This window comes from Elephas maximus, chromosome 19 (assembly GCF_024166365.1).
Source record: "Elephas maximus indicus isolate mEleMax1 chromosome 19, mEleMax1 primary haplotype, whole genome shotgun sequence".
In the NCBI taxonomy this organism is placed as follows: Eukaryota; Metazoa; Chordata; class Mammalia; order Proboscidea; family Elephantidae; genus Elephas; species Elephas maximus.
Window position 1 is genome coordinate 7,875,179 of NC_064837.1, and position 21,855 is coordinate 7,897,033.

The window sequence follows — 21,855 nt, forward strand, 5'->3', positions numbered from 1 at the left end:
TACCACCATCTTATGCAATTTAGCTTCATCCTTGCATTAATTTCTAATTCTTGCAGTAGAACTCCCAGTTACTCTTCCAAACTTTACACAATCTCTTTGAATAGCTTGTCCTGGCTGCCCTGCTCTATCCTGGGCATCGTGCCCCAGAGGAGAAAGAACATGGAATTTGGAGTCAGAAAGAACAGGGGTTAAATTCAGAGTCTGCAAACGAATCTTTATGTGGTCTTGAGTTAGGCACTTAACCTCCCTGGTTCTTAGTTTCCTTATTTCTACAATGAAAATAAAGATGTTGTTGCTATTGTTGTTAGTTACCACTGAGTCAGCTCTGATTCACGGTGACTCCGTGTACAGCAAGACCAAACACTGCCCGGTCCTGCACCATCCTCATGATCACCGGCATGCTTGAGTCCATTGTTGCTTTCCAGCCTAGGGGGCTCATCTCCCAGTACTAAATCGAATGAGATTCACAGTGGAAACAAAGATATCTGCCATGTAGGACCGTCATGAGAATTAAACAGACTATTTTTCTAATTCTAAAAGTGAGTATCATCTAGCTTGTAAAACCGTACTTGGTTCTCTGGTTATTTTGTTCCCTCCCTCAGCCCTCCTTCTTTTTGCATCATGTTCTTCTTTTGATTTACCGTTTCTACTTCTTCCTTTATTTCTTTGAACCATTCAACATATTTATTTTAAAATCGCTTGCAGATTGCTCTGTTGTCTCCAATTCTTGGGGGGCAAGTTCTCTCATCTGTTGTAACTGTTAACTGTCCTTTATAAAGGGTTGTTTTAAATGCAAGTTGCAATTTTTACTTCGAGCTTCTCTTCAGTGGAGGTTGTTTTCTTCTGGTGTCCCATGTGTCATATTATATAACTATCCTCCATTTCATGGGTTGTAAATTCTAACCTGTATACACTAATGAGGGAGGATTAGTGTATCTTGAGTCACACCCTTAAAAAGAGTGGCTCAAGTCATAGCCTTACTCAAGTCACACCCTTACTCAAGCATCTCATGTGAGGGGAGTTTCCTTGGGGTGTGGCCGGCATCCAATATATATATATAATACATATATATATATATCTGGATGCCATGGCAAAGCTCTCTCCTGCTCTGGATCCTGCCTCCGGCTGAGCTCTGGTTTTTCAGACTTGAGACAGCAGCGTGTCTCCGACTGCCTTCTTTAGGATCTTCCACCCTTGCAACCACGTGAGTTAGAAGCCTCCAGCCTGAAGCCCGTAGAGGGGTGAGGGGCTGGGGGCCGGGCAGACACCCTCGGAGGTGGTGAGCGCTGCCAGCAGTGCTGAGTGCGAGCGCCGGGGCAGCCTCCAGGCGCACGGCGCCACCACCATCCTCGGGGCTGCGCGGAGTGTTCAGACAGGCAGGGACCCGGACGTCACCAGGAGGGGAAGGCGGAGAGGCCCTGGGCGCGCGCTTCGGGAAGAGGCGAGGGAGCAGTGGAGGCGGGGGACGACCTGCTCCCCGTCACCGCACCCAGTGGCGTCACCAGGGGGTTGCGGACAGCGCTGCTGACACCATCAGAGGGGGTGAGCGCTGCGAGCAGTGCTGAGTGCCAGCGCCGGGCCAGCCTCCAGGCGCACGGCGCCACCACCATCCTCGGGGTGCGCGGAGTGTTCCGGCAGGCAGGGACCCGGAGGTCACCAGGAAGACGGGAAGGCGGGGAGGCTGGGGACGCTGAGCTCAGGGCCGGAGGAGGGACATTCGGGGGAAGGTGGGGGGCCTGGCCTGCTCCCCCGCTCCACAGGCAGGTTAGGGTGCGGGCGGCCGGGTTGCGGTGCCCGCCACTGGGCGGAGAGGAGGGTCTTGGCTTTGGCCGATGGGAGAGGAGAGGCGCTGCGGCCGCTCTGCCCTGCGTGGGGCAGGGCGGGTCTCTCTGCCCACGGGGGTGGGGGTGACACCATGAGTTACGTGGTGGGTGACATCAGCCGTAACGACGCCGCTGCCCCCACCCTTCTCCCTGGTGGGGGGGGCAGGTGATGAGTTTTGTCTACCTACTGCAAGCAGGCACTGTTGTTTCCACAGGGGGCGGGGGACGTGTGACACCATGAGTTACCACACCGGGTGACACCAGCCCTAGTGAGGCCACTTGCCTGACCCAGGGATTAGGGACTTGCCAGCCTCCACAACAGCCTGAGCCATTTCCTTGAGATAAATCTCTGTGTGTATATATCTACACACGCTTAGCTGGTTTTGCTTCTCTGATAACATACAAACTTGTAACATCTCCCAATTTGTCTTATTTTGCTATTTCCCTTTATAGCCAGCTTTCTTGAACGGATCTATCTATATTTGCCACTCCAATCCTTCTCCTGCCATTGTATTGAACTTGCTCTGTTTAGGCTTTCTCAACCCCCAAACCAAAAAAACAAAAACAAAACCTGTTGCCTTGGATTCAATTCTCACTCATAGTGACCCTACAGGACACAGCAGAACTGCCTCACAGAGTTTCCAAGCAGCACCTGGTGGATTCGAACTGCCAAACTTTTGGTTAGCAGCTGTAGCGCTAAACCAGTATGGCCACCACCAGGCAACCTAAACTACCCTTGTCAAGGTCACCAATGATTTCTACGTTTTTTTTTTTTTTTTTTTGAAACTGAAGGTCTTTATCGATCACTACATTTGATTACGGATATTTGTTCCTTTGGCTTTCAGACACCTCTCTCTTTGTTATCCTCCTATCTAAACGATCCCTCCTCTTTCCCGGTTAATAGATCCTCTAATCTCCCTGGTGATGCTGCAGCTAAGGGATCATCTGCTAACCAAAGGATCGGGACTTCCAACTCTCCAGCTGCTCTGTGGGAGAAAGATGTGGCAGCCTGCTTCTGTAAAGATTTACAGCCTTGGAAACCCTCCGGGGCAGTTCTACTCTGTCCTATAGGATCGCTATGAGTTGGAATTCGACTTGGTGACAATGGTTTTTTTGGGCGGGAGGGAGTCTTATCTCCCTGACCCTAATGTTGGACCGCTCCAGGGCTCAGTCCCCAAATCACCTCTCTTCTTTATTATGCTCCTTGTCTCCAGGCTTTGGCATTTGTTATTTACTGTGTCTGGATTGCTCCCCCAGGTAGCTACCAGGTGTGCTCCATAGCTTCAGGTCTGGGTTCCGGTTTGTTTTATGTTAGTCCTTCCCTGAAGATTCCCTGTTAATAACACCTCATCTCTAACATGACTTATTCCCCTGGTTGTTGTCGTTGTTAGTTGCTGTTGGGTCAGCTCTGACTCTTGGTGACCTCATGCACAACAGAACAAAATGTTGCCCGCTTCTGTCCCATGTTCCTGACCTTTAGTGTGCTCAAGTCCATCATTGAGGCCACTGTGTACTTTGAGCACCTTCCAACTTAGGGCTCATCTTCCAGCACTATATTGGGCAGTATTCTATTGTTATCTATAGGTTTTTTTTTTTTTAATAATATTTCACTGTGTTTAAGGTGAAAGTTTACACAGCAGATTAGCTCCCCTTTCACATTCCTCTACAAATTATTCTGTGATATTGGGTACATTTTTCACAATGTATCCTTGTACAATTTTCAGGGCTCTAGTTTCTCTGCCCCCTTACCTTCTCATCTTCACTTTAGAGTAATTTTTGACCATTTGGTCTCATAAAGATGATTTTTCAAAGGAGCTCATTACTCACAGGTGTTATTCTTTATTTTAGGAGTCAATATGTTATTTAGCTAAAAGTAGTCCTCAAGAGATAATTTCAGTTTAAGGTTTAAAGGGTATTTTGGGGCAATAATTTTGTTAAGTCCTCTAGTCTCAACCCGTCCAGTAAGTCTGGACTTTTTAAGAAGTTGAGCTTTGGTCCACATCTTTCTCCTGTTCTATCAGGATAAATCTATTTTGGCCCTGACTGTCTAGTTCTTCTGGTCTCATGGTAGGTGACACTTACCCATATGGTTTTCATTGGCTAATTTTTGGAAGTAGACGGCCAGATCTTTCTTCCTAGTTTGTTTTAGTCTGCAAGCTCCATTGAAACCTGTCCACGATGGTGACCCTGCTGGTATTTGAAACAGCAACACTCAAGCCACCACGGCTCGCAAACTCTGACGCAATGGTGGGGTATAAAATAAAATAGGAGCTCAATAAACGTCTGTCTGGTGAGTACGGAACAAGCCACTACGCTCAGTGAACCCTCAGGGGGATGCATGCAGAACAGCGTCAACAACAGCGCCTCCTGGCGGCTCCCAGGTGGACCCGTGGGACGGTGACCCGGCAGGACGGACGGCTCCGGGGGCCAATCGGAGCCTTCTCCCCGCCCCGGCGGCCCCGCCCCGCCCCGCCGCCGGGAGCGCCGCACGCAGCCGCCGCGTCTCCCGGAAGTGCGCCCGGAGCGGCTCCGCGGGCCGAGGTGAGCGCCCGCGGGCAGGGCAGGCGGGCCGGCGCGGGTCGGGCCTGGCGCCGCCCGCTTCTCCTCCGAGTCCCCGGGCCCGTGGGAGCGGCTCGTGCGCGCGCGGGGAGCTCGGCGAGCGTGGGCGGCGGCGCTGCGAGTGGGCGCCGGGGCCCCGCGCGGGGTCTGCGGTTCGGAGCCCGTGGGCCCGCGGGGGCGTCCCTGGCTCGGTGTCCGCCGTGGAGACGAAGGCGGGCTGCCTCCTGGCGCCTTCCGCGCGGGCTGGGGACGAGCGTGGGGAGGAGGGCGCGGCCGGGACGGCGCCCGGAGTCGCTCTCGCCGGGTGCTGCTGGCGTCTGCTGGCGGCGGTGCGGGGTGCAGGGGGCGGCCTTGCCCTGCACCTGGCTGGATTTGAGCAGCCCTGGCCTGGGGGCGCCAGGTGCCGGCGGCTCCCCCAGCTGTGTGGGATGAGCCCAGAGCGCCCCATGAATGCCCACCCGTTGGCAGCTCTCCTTCCCGGGTTTGCACCTGGCCACCAGTAGTGAGTCTGAGTTTCCTGACTGCTAAACTTCTGTGTTGCCTGCACATACCTCCATCTATACACATGTATACACACCTGGGAAGACCTGGTGGCGCAGTGGCTAAGTCCTAGGCTGCTAACCAAAGTGCCGGCGGTTCGAATCCGCCAGGCGCTACTTGGGAACCTATGGCCCGGTTCTACTCTGTCCTATAGGGTCGCTATGAGTCGGAATCGACTCGATGGCACTGGGTTTAGTTTGGTTTTTTACATACCTCAATTTTAAATTTATACTAATTTGTTATAGTTCTAAAAAGTATAACAAATACAGGTTTGGGATAACCTTTTTTTTGGTATTAATTTGTAATAGAAGCAGATCCTCATGAAGTCATTGGAGTATAAACCCGTAAACCGTCTATAATTTAATTTTGAATAATTGAGACATTTTTCTAATCATTATGTAAGAGTATAATATTACCAAAATCAGATTTAATTTTTTTAAAAAAAATAAGATTGATGGTTTTCCCTAAATGTCGGTGTAGTGGTTAAGTGCTATGGCTGTTAACCAAAGGGCAGCAGTTGGAATCCGCCAGGGGCTGCTTGGAAACTCTGTGGGGCAGCTCTTCTCTGTCCTGTAGGGTCGCTGAGCCGGAATCCACTCCATGGCACTGGGTGGGTGTATGTATACTGTCTCCCATCCGAACTGCTCTGTTAGTTCAGGAAACAAATAAATTTGGATAAGTTTGCAGATCCATCCCTTATTGTCTGAAATCTTGTGTTTCCTAGTTGAAACTCAGGAGATAAATAGACTTAGATGGTAAAGGATACTTGTATATTCATTTATTCATTTAACAGATATTTGTTTAAAACCGTGTTTCCCTTTGGGCAGTGCTTCAGCTGTGTCACACAAACTTTGATATCTTGTATTTTCATTATTTGTGGTTTTTTAGTTTGACCATGGATTATTTGAGTGTTAATAGTTGGAAATCTTATTGAATTGTAACTTAATTCCATATGTGCTGTAAGATGCCGATCTTTTGAAATTTATTATGCACGTGGCCTACCTTGGTGAATGTTTCATATGCTTGCGAATGTGTATTCTGCAGTTGCTGGGTCTCGTGGTTTGTGAATTTCAGTAGATTGAAGTCAGTTAACAGTTTTCTCTTTCCTAACTAATTTTTTTTTCTGTCTGCTTGTTCTATCAGTTACTGAGAAGGGTGTTAAAATTTCCAACTATGATTGAGGATGTGTCCCTTTAGACCTCATAGTAAGTGCATTCACATTTAGGATTGTCTTGATTAATTGACCCACTTCTCGTACTGAAATGTCCCTCTTTATTTTTCTCTTTGTCTTCAGGTCTACTTTGTCAGATACTAACATAGCCATGCCAGGTTTCCTGTGCTTACTGTTTGCACAGAATATTTTTTTCTGTCCTTTCACTTTCAACCTTTCTGTGTCTTTATATTTAAAATATGTCTCTTGTGGACAATGTATCACTGGGTCTTGGCATTTTACAATCTGACAATCTCTGCCTTGTGATTGGAGTGTTCAGTCCATTTACAGTTCATACAATTATTGATATGTTGGGTTTTAGCCTAGTATCTTGCCTTGCCTTTGATCTTTCTGTTGTTTCTTGTTTGCTCCTTTCTTACGGCCTTTTGCGTTATTGAGCTTTTTTCAGTACTCCTTTATTGGCTTTTTAGTTGTACCTCTATGCGTAATATTTTTAGAGCTAACAATATGCATCTTAAACTTATGAAAGTTTACTTTAATATTGCATTGCCTTGTGCTTCACATTTCTCATTTCTCTCCTCTCACTTCATACCTTAACACTTCCCATTTCCCACCTGACACTTCCTGTCTCTTGCTTCCCACTTCCTACTTCCTACTTCTTATTTCGGAGTTTGACCTTCACAAGTATAATAACGTAACAACAGATTAAATCCATTCACTCTGTCTTCTTAGTGCTATTTATATATTTTATGTCTACATAAGTGATATTGTAATACTGTCATTTTTGCCCTAAACAGTCAACTGCCTTTAAAGTAACTTATGAGGAAGGAAAGCACAGAACTTTATATTGATTCATTTATTTATCATTTCTTTTGCTCTTTATTGCTTTTTGTAGATCCAAGTTTCCCTTCAACTGGAAGAACACCTTTTAGCATTTCCTGTAGTGCAGGTCTACCACTGACAAATTCTGCTAGCTTGTCTATTTGAAAAATGTCTTTAATTCTTGTTTTTAAAGGATATTTGTTGCTGGATGTAGAATTTTTTGTTGACAGTTTTTTCCCCTAGAGCTTGCACTTGGTTCTTTTTATATTTTCCAGAATCCCTATGTCTTCTCTCATTGAGACTCTATTTTTCTTTAAGTCCTTGGACCATCTCAGGGTTGGTTTCTCTTGACTGCTTTCTTACTTGACTTTGGGTCACATTTTCCTGTTTCTTTACATGTCTAAAAATTTTGGATTAATTCTGGGTGTGGTGGGTGATACATTGTAGGCTAAGGATTCTGTTATATTCCGCTGCAGAGAGTTGGTTTTTGTTCTGGCAGGCAGTTCACTTATTGACTGATCATCCTCAACTTGTGTAGGCTTGGCTTTGTGCTTTGTCGTGACAAATCTTTGGAAAGTGTAACGTGTTTCTCAAGTCATCTGAACTCGATGAGACCAAGCACTAGGCTGGGTCTCCCCTGTGGATCTTGTTGAGGCTTGGTTTTAGGCTTTGTTAGCCTAGGTTTAGACTAGGCCGTACTCTAGGGGATGGTCTTTACGCCTAACTTGTGGTCTTTCTGGTTTCTCAGGGTGCACTGGATGTTAATGAGGCCACTGATTGTTCTTTTCTATCTCTCTTTTGCTCTTAACCCTATAGTGGCTGTTCTTTGTTAATATTTGTGTAGCTTCACCCTGTTCATGTGAAGCCCAACCCTTTGCCAGGCACTCTTGGTGAAACCCCCCCACAGACTGCCACCCCACTGCCATAGCTCCCTCCTCTCCAGGGCCCTGTCCTTCAGATTCCAACCACTTCAGCAGCTCTGAAGTCTGATCTCTGCCTCCTCAACTGTGTGCTGTGTGAGCTTTGGCTTCTGCACAGTACTTGGAAAATTGTCCCCAAGCAGACAGCTAGGATGACTGTGGGGTCACCTCATGAGTCCATTCCTGCAGGGATTGCACTCTCCCCTGCCGATTGTGCAGTGCCTTAAAACAATTCCTCATATGTTTTCTCGCTGTTTGCAGAGGGTGGGCTTGTCTATAATACCAGTTACACTGCTATGACCAGAAACTGAATTTCCCAACAAATACTTGTTAAGCATTTAATGTATGTCACACGCCCCGTGAATATATGAATGAAATGTGTGGGTTTCCTTTTAAACAAAAAATAAGTATACTGACATCTATAAGGAACCCTGGTGGCACTGTGACTAAGAGCTATGGTGAGCTATGGCTTCTAGTCAAAAAAAGGCTGGCAGTTTGAATCCTCCACCTACTCCTTGGAAACCCTATGGGGCCATTCTATTCTGTCCTTTAGGGTTGCTATGAGTTGGAATCAACTCGACAACAACGGGTTTGGTTTTTTGGTTTTGGAGCTGCTTAAGAGAAACATTAATAGTGAATGAATCCCTTTTACCTCTTTTTTTTGCCTTTGAAAAACCTTGCTCTCTTCAGTTTCTACATGATTTTCTTATTTAGCACGAGTTGTTTGGGTAAAGTGGTAGAGATGAGGACATTACTTTTTATACCTCAAGGAAAAAGCAGCTATTAAAAGCTAGATATTACCCTAACCACAGATTAAGCCAGACTCTCAAGTGACTGTCTTTAAAACATCATCAACAGGTATATCTGTTGATAGTTGTAGTTAGTATTATGGATTAACGATGGTCTGATATTTATATCCGAAACAGCTCCTTCATAACTTTTAAGGATTGCCCAGTAATCCAATACAGTATGAGGAATACGGGCAAGAAACCGAACTAGAAATAGTGCATGCTCCTTTAAAAAATATCTTAATAATATTAACTGCCATTTAGTATTTTTCTTCTCGCTGTCATAGTTGCTGTCTTTGAAATTTTGATAGCATTAGCCATAAAACAGCGATTTCTTAGTTCAAGGTAATAGAAGTGTTGTCAGGTAGTCGGTATTTGTTCTAAACACCCTTTGAGCCCAAAGTTAAAAATTTCAGATGTGACAGGTTTCCCATAACTTCACAAACACACCAGGTTTCAACATGGCACTCAAAAGAGGTCACTTGGAAATTTCATTGTACCTCTGGGGGAGAGCTGTTTTGTTCTCTTCAAGCTCATCGTTATTATGGAAGCATCTGATCATTTCAACGCAGGGCTTTATTTCTAAGGTGCTGGTGGCTTCTTCCAGCTTTACTTTTCAGTCTGTAGATAGATGTGGATACAGAAGTGTTAGGTGCAGGAGAGCTGTTTACCTGGAAGCCCAGAGTGAAAATGTTTATGAGGTGAGTGACATTCTTCTACTTGGTCTGGACGTGTGAAGACCAAGAGAGAACGTTATAAAGTGGGCAGGGCGATGGTGGCAGTTTAGATGTGGGATCAGTCGATTGGTCTGTGGCTGCATGTTTATATTCTTTCAAAACAGAAGAGTGTATCCATTGAGCCCTGGGTGGTGCACACAGTGAATGTGCTTGGCTGTTAACTGAAAGGTTAGAAGTTCGAGTATACCAAGAGGTGTCTGAAAGAAAGGCCTGGAGACCTACCTCTGAATAACCAGTAGAGCACAGCTGTACTCTGACACACACAGGGTCAAATGAGGTAGAGTCCACTCAATATCAAATTTTTTTTGTTTTTCTTAATTCGTCGAGCAGTTTCAAAAGATCCATGGTTGACTCCAAGGCTTCTGGGGTGGGAGGCATGTGAATTTACTGTATCTGAAAATGGGTCTTTCTCCTCTGAGTAGCGCTCGATCTCATTTCCTCTTTAGTGTCCCTGCGAGAGGCTCTGCCAAGACCTGCTTCTCCCTAGAGAGCCATTTCATCCCAGGAGCACTTCTCCTAAAGTGAGAGAACTTGCCAAGCCTGATGATGCCAGTTGACCTGGGACAGCCCCTGGTCCTGCTGCCACCACTGGCAAAGGCTGAGGACCCCCCATTCCCTGGACCAGATGCTGCCCCTCAAGGAGATGTCTCCGGCCCTGAAACTGCCCGGCAGCTTTTTAGGCAGTTTCGATACCAGGTGATGTCTGGGCCCCAGGAGACCCTGAGACAGCTCCGGAAGCTGTGTTTCCAGTGGCTACAGCCGGAGGTTCACACCAAGGAGCAGATCCTGGAGCTCCTCATGTTGGAGCAGTTCCTGACCATCCTGCCCGGGGAGATCCAGACATGGGTGCGGAAACAGTGCCCGGGCAGCGGAGAGGAGGCAGTGACCCTGGTGGAGAGCTTGAAGGGAGACCCCCGGAGACTGTGGCAGTGGGTAAGCACAGGGTATTGAGATCTGGGCTGTCACTGGGGTGTCCCCATCCCTCACCTGCTTCTAGGGCTGTGTGATTCGCAGGTCCCTGGGTGGTGCAAACGGTTTGTGCTCAACTACTGACGTAAAGGCTGGCGGTTCAAACCCACCCAGTGGTACTGTGGAAGAAGGGTCTAACGATCTGCTTTCATAAAGATTACAGCTAAGAAAACCCTATGGAGCAGTTCTACTCCATAACACATGGAGTCTCCATGAGTCAGAACTGACTCAATGACAGTGGGTTTGGTGTTGGATTTTTTTTTGTGTGTGACTCTCAACACTTTTTAGTATTAGGGATTGAAGATAAAATCTCCCATCCCATTCCATCTTTACACTAGAATGTTCGAGTTTATTCATAAGAGTTTTAATTGGTGGAGACTGTCTAATAGAAATCCAGTGTTAGTGGTCTGTATTGCAAGTCTTCCAGGACTGGTTGAGGCCTCAGTGTTTGGCCTCTTTGGGTATTTTGGTTTGTGCTTGACTGGTTCCTGCTGGACGACAAATAAAAGCTGGCCTTCTCCTTCCCCATTCCATGTCCCTAAGTACTGTCTATAATCTGTTATAGAAGGTTAGCTTCATGTCTTTCAGAAATCCTGACTCTGGATCCTTCAGTAACTAGTAATATATGGTCTCTAGATCAGCATCCAAGTTCTAGGACAGGAAATCTTCTCAGAGAAGACGGAATCTCCAAGCTGCCAGGTGGGGGAGGCTGAGTCCCATCATGACGTGATGCTTCAGGAGCTGGGACTTCCGAATTCAGCCTCAGAGCCTGCTGAGCAACCAAACCACATTGTGAAAGAGGAATCCGACGCTGAGCAAGAGTTAGGTGAGGGCCAGTTATTATTCATGGTGGTGGTGTGTGCTCTTGGAGAAAATTAGGGGCTGTGATTGTGTGAGTTGAAAATGATATGCTTAGATTGAGGTGTCCCTTGTAAGCTGGAAACAGGGTAGACCTCCATGAATCACCCCGATTTGGAGACTTAAGGTCTGTATTTTACCACACTTTATGACTGCACTGGACTGTTTGGATTTTGGATCTGAGCAAGAACGTGGGAGGAAGTTTGGGTGAGACTGTTTGGAAGGTTGGAGGGAGTTGAACTTGGTTAGTTATGTAAATACAAGTCTTGAAATTATGGATGGAGGAACAGGTATCAGTTCTAAGTTGTCAAGTTTTTTTTGTTAGCACCCTTTTGGGAGTGGCTGACGAGGACATCTAGGTTCTTAAATCTCCTGTTTCTCACTTCAGTGATGGTTGCCTCCCAGCTCCTTGCCCGACCTGAGGAAAGACTTGTCAGAGATCAGGACCTTGGAGCCTCACTTCTCGAAGCATCATCTCAGGTGAGCTCGGCTCCTCTGCTTTTCTTGGTCCTGAAACAGACGTTGAGCATGTACCAATAGTCAGGAGGACCGAAAGGGGAAGTATTCTTAGAAGTGGAGTAGAGAAAAGGCCCTAAAAAAATATAAAATCTTTTTATTTTATATTTTTTTAGATAGGAGAAAAAAATACCACACAGAAAAGAAACTTGAGTTTCAGTATTTCTCTCAGGTTCTCTCAAGGTACAATGTTCTTCTAATTGCCGTCTTGAGTAGTGGAATCTGGGCCCTGGGAGAAGGTAGAAAAGCTGTGAAGAGGCAAATCTTGTCTCTACACCACAAATAGTCATCTCTCTTCTTTCATTATCTTTGTGCTAAGAAACAACCGTCTTTCATTTTCTAGTCTAGGCCACTGACGTAGGAATCAGTTTGAGATTTAGAATGGTTACATCTAACATGGAATAAGTGGGGTTTTTTTCCTTCTCAACTTCATGGAGGTATAATTGGCATATAATAAACTGCATATGTTTAAAGTATACAATGTGCTAAGTTTTGGCTTCTGTATATACTCCTTTATATACTCATGAAGCCATGACTACAATCAAGATGATAAGCATAGCCATCACCACTGAATGTTTCTTCTTGCACGTTTGTATTCGCTCTCTCCTGCCCTTCTCTATCCTTTCCTCTCCTGAGGCAACTACTGGTCTGTTTTCTGCCACCATGGATTAGCTTGCGTTTTCTAGAATTTTATATAAAAATGGAATCATACCATATGTGTTCTTATCTTTTTTTTTTTTTTTTACATATAATGTGTTAATTTTCCTTGCTTCTTTTAGTATTTTCTCTCTGGCTTTAAACAGTTTGATTATGATGTGCCTTGAGGTCATTTTCTACATGTACCAACATCTTCTGCTTAGCCATTATTTCTTCAATGGCTTTTTTTTTTTTTTTTCCCAGTCTCCCTTCTCTCTCCTCTCCTTTGGGGGCTCCAGTAATAATACATGTGGAATATGTATAATGTGTACATATGTTAGATAGCTTGAAGTTGTCCCACAGCTTGCTGATGCTCTCTTCTGTTTTTGATAGTTTCTATTTTTATGTCTTCAAATTCACTAATCTTTCCTTCTGTAGTATCTAATCTGCTGATAATCCCATCCACTGTATTTTTCATTTAGTGTATTATATTTTCACCTCTGGAAGTTTGAAGTGGGGCTGTATTACATCTTTCATGTCTCTGTGTAGCATGTGTTCAATCCTTTCTCCAGCTCCCTGAACATATGGAACATGGTTATAATATATGTATGAGTGTCCTTGTCTACTAATTCTATCACCTGTGTCACTTTTGATTGGTTGATTAATGCCCTCATTATAAACTGTGTTTTTCTGCTTCTTTGTATGCCCTTTAATCTCTGATTGGATGTCAAACATTGTGAATTTTACCTTTTTGAGTACTGTGTAGTTTTGTATTTAAATCCGTATTCTTGAGTATTGCTCTGGGATGCAGTTAAGTTACTTGGGCACAATTTGCTATAAGGTATCAGAGAATCCTTTAGTCTAGGGCTAGTTTCTCCCTGTTACTGAGGCAGTGCCCTTCTGAGTACTCTACCTGATGCTCCTAGATGTACAAATCTTTTCACTCTGGCTGGTGGCAGAATGAATTATTTACAGCTCTCTGTGAGCTCTGGAATGGTTCCTGCTGCTGCTTTTGGGTGATTTTTTTCCAGACTCGAGTAGTTATCTCACACACTTGTGGTGCTCAGTATTCACTTGTATACTCCTGGGCACCCTCTGCTGATCTTCAGAGCTGTCTCTCTGTGCAGTTCTCCCCTTTCTGATCTTCTGCCCTGGTAAGTCCAGCTACCTTGACCTCCTCAGACTCCCAATTCCTTCTGCCCTACGTAGGGAGACTGCTGGGCTTCTCTTGGGTTCCTTCTCCCTGAGCTGCTGTCTGGACACTTACCTCCAGGCACTCAGATAGGGCAGTTGTAGGGCTCACCTCATTTTTTCCCCCTCTTACAGGGATCACTGTTTTGCACTGCAGTGTCTGAAAACCATTGTTTTCTATGTTTTGCTTCCATTTTAAAGGTGTTTGTGGCAGAAACATAAATCCAAACCCTGTTATTTTGTCTTGGCTGGAAACAGAAGTCTCTGGGACAGGTGTGTCTTAATTATGTAGTTGATGGTTCTGAAAAGTGGCATTTGAAAAAACTAAAGTTTTCCAGGAACCTATACATCTTAGCAGCACCTGTTTGTCAGTTTGTTGTACCGTAGTGCCTTGTGTGTTAGAATATTGTTGGAAGCTATGCCACTGGTACTTCAAATACCAGCAGGATCACCCATAGTGGACAGGTTTCAGTTGAGTTTCCAGACCTAAGACAGACTAGAAAGAAGGGCCTAGTGATCTACTTCCAAAAATTAACCAGTGGAAACCTTATTGACCACAGAACATTTTCCAGCTGACTTGCTCTGAACATGTCATCAAGAGGGATGAATCACTAGAGGAGGACATTACGTTTGGTAAAGTGGAGGGCCAGCGGGAGTGATCCTCAGTGCGATGCATTAACATGACAGCCAGACAATTAGCAGCATGGACTTGAATGTACTAGCGGTTTTAAAGATGATGCAGCATTAGGCAAGGTTTTGTTCTGTTGTACAGAAGCTTGCCATGAGTTGGAGTCAACTGGATGGTAGCTCACAAGAACACACCTTAACTCAGATATGGTTTCAAACCTTTAGGGACTCTTCTTTGGGAATTGTTTTGTCAGGTACGTTAGACAGAAGCTGAAGATAGACAAGCCAATAATAGGTGAAGGTTAATACTTTCAGTGTACCCTGAAACCAGAGATGTCAATATTAAACTATGACAACGTCAAAACAAAAACGAGGAATAATCACTGTAGCTATAGATCTTTCTTATGGGGAGGAAGTCAAGATGATACCAAAAAATAAAAGATGGGTTTAAACTTAGAAAAATAAAGGTACATTTAAAGGTAACAGCAAAGGAAGCTGACAAACCTACCCATCTGTCTTAGTCATCCAGTGCTGCTATAACAGAAATGCCACAAGTGGATGCCTTTAATGAAGAGAAATTTATTTCCTCACAGTAAAGAAGGCTAAAAGTCCAAATTCATGGCATCAGCTCCAGGAGAAGGCTCTCTCCCTCTGTCGGCTTTGGAGGAAGGTCTTTGCCCTCAATCTTCCTATGATCGAGGAGCTCCTCAGGCTCAGGGACCCTGGGTCCAAAGGATGCACTCTGCTCCTGGTGCTGCTTTATTGGTCCTGTGAGGTCCCCAACTCTCTGCTTGCTTCCCTTCCCCTTTATCTCTTGAGAGATAAAAGGTGGTGGAGCCCACACCCCAGGGAAACTCCCTTTACTTTGGATCAGGGAGGTGACCTGAGTAAGGGTGATATTACAATCCCACCCTAATCCTTCTTAGCATTAAATTACAATCACAAAAATGGAGGACAACCACACAATACTGGGAACCATGGCCTAACCAAGTTGACACATAATTTTGGGGGGACACAGTTCAATCCATGACACCAACAAGGTAAAAAAGAAGAAAAACAAAGATACAGTAATCACAAAATCAACAAGAATGAAAGAAATGAAAAGAAATCCATGAATAAAAAGAACTGAGCACCGAAATTTAAGTGGAAAAAAGAAACTGCCAACACCAGAAAAAAAAGTACAATAAAATGATAGCAGAAAACTCATACCTGTTGATAATTATGCTGAATGTCAGTGGCTTCATTTCCACCAGTAAAGAGACAGAGAGTGGCAGAATGGATTCAAACAAAAAACACTGTCTGTATGCTGTCTACAAGAGACATACCTTAGATACAGAGACATAAACTAAAACTCAAAGGATGGAAAAAATATATCAATCGAACAATAAACAAAGCAAAAGTGGCAATATTAATCTAAGATAAAATGGAGTTTAAAGCAAAATCTACCAGAAAGAATAAGGAAGGATACTATATAATGATTAAATGGTCAATATACCAGGAAGACATAACCATGATAAATATATACAGACCCAATGACAGGGCTCCAAAGTGTATAAAACAAACTCTAAGAGCACTGAAAAGAGAAGTAGTTCCATAATAATAATAGGAGACTTCAACATACCACTTTCGGTGAAAGACAGAAAATCTAGAAAGATATTCAATAAAGATACAGAAGATCTAAATGCCATAGTCAACCAACGCAACCTTATAGACATATACAGGACACTTCACCTAACACCAGCAAAGTATACATTCTTTTCCAATGCCCAAGGAACATTCTCCAGAATAGATCATGTTTTATGTCACAAAGGAAGCTTCAACAAAATCTAAAACATCAAAATAATACAGAGCATTTGCTCTGATCACAAAGCCATAAAAGTAGAAATCAGTAACAAGAATAGCAATGGAAAAAAAATCAAACACATGCAAACTGAACAACACCTTTTTTAAAACCACTGGTTAGTAGAAGAAATCAAGTATGGAATGAAAAAATTCATAGAATCAAATGTGAAAGAAAAAATATCCTACCAAAACCTTTGAGATTCAGCAAAGGCAGTGCTTAGAGGTCAATTTATACCAATAAACGCACACATCAAAAATGAAGAAAAGGCCAAAATTATAACAGTAACCCTACAGCTTGAACACATATGACGAGTGCAGCAAAAGAAGCCCAAAGGATAGGAAATAATCATGATTAGAGCAGAAATAAATGAAATAGAGAACAGAAAAACAACAAAAAAACAAAAACAGAAGTTTTTGTCAACGGAATTGATAAACCATTGACCAAATTGACAAAAGAAAAGCAGGAGAAGAATCAAATAACCCGAATAAGAGATGAGATGAGTGATATCACAACAGAAGCAATTGAAATAAAAAGAATCGTAACAGAATACTATGAAAATTCTATTCCAGCAAATTTGAAAACCTGGAGGAAACAGACAAATTTCTAGAAACACTTCACCTACCTAAACTAACATGAACTGAGATAGAAAATCTGAACAGACTCATAACAAGAGAGGAGATTAAAGAGATTTAAAAAAAAAAAAGAAAAAACTCCCTCTTGCCACCTGAAAAAAAAAACAACCCTGGCCTGGGTGACTTCACTGTAGAATTCTACAAACCGTGTAGAGAAGAGCTGGTACTAAAACTACTCGAACTATTTCAGAGCATAGAAAAGAAAGGAAAACAAACAAACAAAAAAACCAAACCCAGTGCCATCGAGTCGATTCTGACTCATAGGGACCCTATAGGACAGAGTAGAACTGCCCTATAGAGTTTCCAAGGAGTGCCTGGCGGATTTGAACTGCCGACCTTTGGGTTAGCAGCTGTAGCACTTAACTACTACGCAACCAGGGTTTCCAAAAAAGGAATGCTCCCAAATTCATTCTATAAAGCCAGCATAGCCTTGATACCAAAGGCAAACAAAGACAGCGCAAAAAAAAAACTTTACAGGTCAGTATCCCTCATGAACATAAAAAAAAAAAAAAAAAAATGAACATAGATGCATAAATTCTCAGCAACATTCTAGCCGATAGAATTCAACGTTATATATAAAAAAAAAATGCGTCACGAGCAAGTGGGATTCATATCAGGTATGTAAAGATGGTTCAACATTAGAAAATCAGTCGGTGTAATTCACTGCATAAATAAAAGAATCACATAATCATCTCAATCGATGCAGAAAAGGTGTTTGACAAAGTCCAACACCCAATCCTGGTAAAAATTCTCAGCAAAATAGGAATAGAAGAAAAACTCCTTAACATAGTAAAAAGCATTTAGGTATAACCAATGGCCAACATTATTTTCAATGAAGTGGGATTGAAAGCTTTCCCCTGGATACCCTTTATCACTACTCTTATTTAACATTATACTGGAAGTCCTCACTGGAGCAATAAGGCAAGAAAAAGAAATTCAAGAAAATAAAGAGCATCCAAATTGGTAAGGAAGTAGTAAACTATTGCTACTTGTAGATGATATGGTCTTATAAACAGAAAACCCAAAGAATCCACAAGAAAGCTACTGGAACTAATAGGAGGTTTTAGGAAGTAGCAGGATACGGATTAACATGCAAAAATCAGTTGGATTCCTCTGCACCAACAAAGAGAACTTAAAAAGGAAACCAAGAAATCAATACCATTTATAACAGTGCCCCAGAAGATAAAATACGTAGGAATAAATCTAAACAGGGATGTAAAAGATCCATACAAAGTAAACTACAAAACACTACACCAAGAACCCAAAAGAGACATATAAATGGAAAAACATAACATGCTCTTGGATAGCAAGATTCAACGTTGTGAAAATATTGATGCTGCCCAAAGCAATCTATCGATATTACAGAGTCCCGATCCAAATACCAACAGCATTGTTTAACAAGATGGAGGATCTGATCACCAGCTTTGTATGGAAAGTGAAGACACCCCAGATAAGTAAAGCATTATTAAAGAAGGAGAAAGAAGTGGTAGGTCTCACAGTACCTGATCTTGTTGTTAGGTGCCATCGAATTGGTTCTGACTCTTAACAACCCTGTGTACAACAGAAGAAAACACTGTGCTCAGCCCTGCACCATCCTCACAATTGTTGTTACACTTGAGCCTATTGTTGCAGCCACTGTGTCAGTCCACCTTGTTGAGGGTCTTCCTCTTTTTCACAGACCATCTACTTTACCAGGCATGATGTCCTTCCCCAGGGACTGGTCCCTCCCGATAACATGTCCAAAGTACATGAGACAAAAATCTTGCCATCCTTGCTTCTAAGGAGCATTCTGGCTGTACTTCTAAGACAGATTTGTTTGTTCTTCTGGCAGTACATGGTGTATTCAGTATTCTTCATCAACTCCATAATTCGGAGGCATCAATTCTTCAGCCTTCCTTATTCATTGTCCAGTTTTTGCATGCACTTGAGACAATTGAAAATATTATGGATTGGGTCAGGCTCACTGTAGTCCTCAAAGTGACATCTTTGCCTAGGAGCCTGTGGCCCCACCTCTGAAGCCCCAGAGACCATGGCTTCACCCTTTGAGATCCTAGTGGTCATCGCCCTATGCTTTGAGACTGATGTATCTTTTGTCTCTTCAGCTTTTGCTTCCTGGTTCCTTGGCCTCTCAGCCCCTTGGGCCCTTGGGCCAGTCAGCGTCTGTCCTACTTAGGCAAGTGTTACAAAGTTCTTTAGCTCTACTGATAAGCACCTGGAAGCATCCCACTCTGCCGGTAAACCTTGGCTGGAAGGCACTCAGCTCTCTTGCTTCATGGGTCGGCAAGCCTAGCTCTACCAATAAGTGCATGGAGGCACCCCACTCCACCAGGAAGCCTCCTGCGTGAAGGCCGCTAGTTCTCTTGCTGCGTGGGTCAGCTCCAGTGCTGTCTTCTGCTGCTCTCCCGGTTCTGCTGCTGTCGTTTCCTTGCTGCTGCCTCCTGCCATCTGCAGTGTCTCTGGTGTTGCAGCTCTATTCACTTCCTTCTGAGTCCTCACCAGAATTGTCTTTGATGTTCATAATTCCATTAATAGTCTCTTCAGGGCAATCTAGACTTTTACTATTAGGCACTTTAAAACTTTTCCAGCCTCTACCCATTTACAGTTTCAAAACCACTTCCACATTTTCAGGTATCTATTAGAGAAGCACCCCATTCTTCTGGTACCAAATTCTGCCTTAGTTATCTAGTGCTGCTATAACATAAGTACCACAAGTGGATGGCTTTAACAAAAAGAAATTTATTCTCTCACAGTTTAGGAGGCTAGAATCCAAATTCAGGGCACCAGCTCCAAGAGAAGGCTTTTTCTTCCTGGGAAAAGGTTGTTTTCATCATTCGTTTCCTGGTCTAGGAGTTTCTCAGTGCAGGGACCCCGGGTCCAAGGATGCAGTGTTTTCCTGGCTCTTCTTTCTTGGTGGTATGAGGTCCTTCTGTCTCTCTGCTCACTTCTCTTTTTTATATCTTAAAAGATGTTAACTCAAGATAACGATCTAATCTTGTAGATTGAGTCCTGCCTCATTAACGTAACTGCCTCTAATCCTATCTCATTAACATTGTAGAGATAAGATTTACAACACATAGGAAAATCACATCAGATGACCAGAATCGTGGACTGTCAAACAATACTGGGAATCATGGCCTAGCCAAGTTGACACACATTTTTGGGAGACACAATTCAATCCGTACAGAGAATAACTTCCCCTTCTTAAATCATTTTACCAGTCCAAAACAGTCATTAGCAATTAGTCCTGTAGTCTAGCACAACTAGATGGTTCCCGGGTACCACCACTAACTGCTGTGACCAGGATCACAGTAGAGGGTCATGGAGAGAAGAGAAAAATGAAGAACAAAATTCTAAGTCCACCCACAAAAGACCAGACTTAATGGTCTAACAGAGACTGAAGAAACCCCGAGAATATGGCCACTGGACACCCTTTTAACATAGTACTGAACTCACTCCTGAGGTTCACCGTTCAGCCAAAGATTAGATAGGACTATAAAACAAAATGAGACTAAATGGGCACACCAGCCCACGGGCAAGCATGAGAAGGCAAAAGGGGACTGGAAAGCTGGTAACGGGGAACTCAGGGTCCAAAAGGGGAGAGTGTTGACATGTCATGGAGTTGGCAACCGATGTCACAAAACAGTATGTGTATTAATTGTTTAATGAGAGACTAATTTGCTCTGTAAACCTTCATCTAAAGCACGATTAAAAAAAAAAAAAAAGCAAAAAGATTCGTGAAAGAATTGCCATTTTCACCTTCGGGCCCACCAGGAAGAGCATGTGTGACAAGGTTATCTTATCCAGATACTGTTAGTTTTCATAATTTACAAAAAATTAAAAATAAGTATATTTAAAACAGTTAGTCCTTTAGTAGGGCAAAGAGTCCTAAGTATGAGGTTACTCAGGTACCAGCGTTTAGTCCTGCAGCAAGTGTCTATCTGATCTGGTCAGATTCTCCAAAAGCCATTTCACCTTCACCATTTCTGGTGTCTGATAAAATTTAACTGAGAGATTATTCCTGTCCTCTGAGACTTACGAGGTATCAACATAGCAAAACCTTTAAGAGACTTTATGTTCAGCCACTGTACTTGAGTCCAGCAGTGCCTCCCACTTAGTCCACTCTTTCACACTTAACAGCTTCTACAATTATGGGTTTTGCAATCACAGTTAGCCCTGTTAACAATCAGCACTCACAATTGGATCCTATAATCGTATCAGCATGTTCCGCTACCTTCTCTCCTCAGACCCATCAGGAAGAGAGGAAACTATTTCAGTGGGGATCCTCTTATGTCCCCCTCATTTTGAATGTAAGAACACCCACAAAATCATGTAAGCCAGCCACTTCATGCCTTTATCTCCCCCTATTTTAGATAGCCAATATTTTAATTGCTTGTCCCTATAATTTTTTTTTTTTTTTTGTATAACAAGTACTCTGAGAAGACAAACATGTTCCTTGGTCTTGAAGAATCTTTTGTTCCAGTTGCAGATACTTTGAGTGTTTGCATCCATAATCAAAGCCCAGTTCAGAGCAAGCCATCAAATTGCGGCAGTCTACACCAGCTCTTGGTGTCAAACATCTTTCTTTTCATTTGGCTGGGTTCTGGTCAGATCATCTCTAACTATCTAAGGTAGGTCACAATGGGTACCAGCTGCAGGGGAGTGCACACATACCTCCCAGCACTTCAGACCAGCCAGCCCTTCTCTCTCTCTCAACCCTTGCCCCCTTGGGTGAAGTCAGCAGGCATCCACCTGTAAACTCAGGAGTCCATACAACTCCCTTTACTTCTGACCAGCCAGCCCTTCCTCTTTGTCTCATCCTTCGCCCCCACGGGCTAGGTCAGCAGATGCCAATGCAACATGTCCAAACTCAGCCTGTCTCTTCATTGCTTCATTCCCCCACTTCCACTCATGAGTGGACCCAGATGTTCACTACAAGTGAGCATACTGAGCTGTCTACTTACCAGCTCCCTTTAACTTCCAGTCCCGGGAGGGGGTTCAGATGGGCACTAAGTTTTCTTGCCTTGATGCATCCAAAGGCAAGCCACTTGCTCCGAAATACAAAAAGCAAAACAGTCTTTTTTTTTTTCCCTCCATATGGTTCTTTTGTTCAAATGCAGATCTGTTCTCTCAGCAGTTCCCGGTGGTTCTGCATGTCTTTTCAAATGGGAATTCTGGGTGGGGATCAGGTTTTCAACCTAAGTCCCCTCTCTACACACACGGCTA

General features: G+C 43.7%; 2 protein-coding genes across 8 annotated transcripts in view; both read left to right on the plus strand.

Moving 5' to 3' along the window:
• Window positions 1-1,915: 1,915 nt before the first annotated feature.
• On the plus strand, window positions 1,916-6,107 carry LOC126062593 (translation initiation factor IF-2-like). Its single transcript, XM_049860291.1, has 3 exons — window positions 1,916-1,976; window positions 4,233-4,884; window positions 6,066-6,107. Exons 1-3 carry the CDS (start codon window positions 1,916-1,918, stop codon window positions 6,070-6,072), a joined length of 720 nt encoding a protein of 239 aa, XP_049716248.1. The 3' UTR covers window positions 6,073-6,107.
• The window catches only part of ZNF18 (zinc finger protein 18), a 150,876-nt gene continuing 133,291 nt past the window's right edge, over window positions 4,271-21,855 (plus strand). For 4 of the 7 annotated variants that reach the window (XM_049859560.1, XM_049859558.1, XM_049859559.1 and 1 more), the window contains exons 1-4: window positions 4,271-4,364; window positions 9,807-10,293; window positions 10,966-11,155; window positions 11,576-11,667. In XM_049859560.1, the coding sequence (XP_049715517.1) occupies window positions 9,904-10,293; window positions 10,966-11,155; window positions 11,576-11,667 (672 nt within the window). In that variant the 5' untranslated portion in view covers window positions 4,271-4,364; window positions 9,807-9,903. The remainder of the gene's footprint in view (window positions 4,365-9,806; window positions 10,294-10,965; window positions 11,156-11,575; window positions 11,668-21,855) is intronic. The other 3 variants (XM_049859552.1, XM_049859561.1, XM_049859555.1) reach the window with 3 other exon arrangements.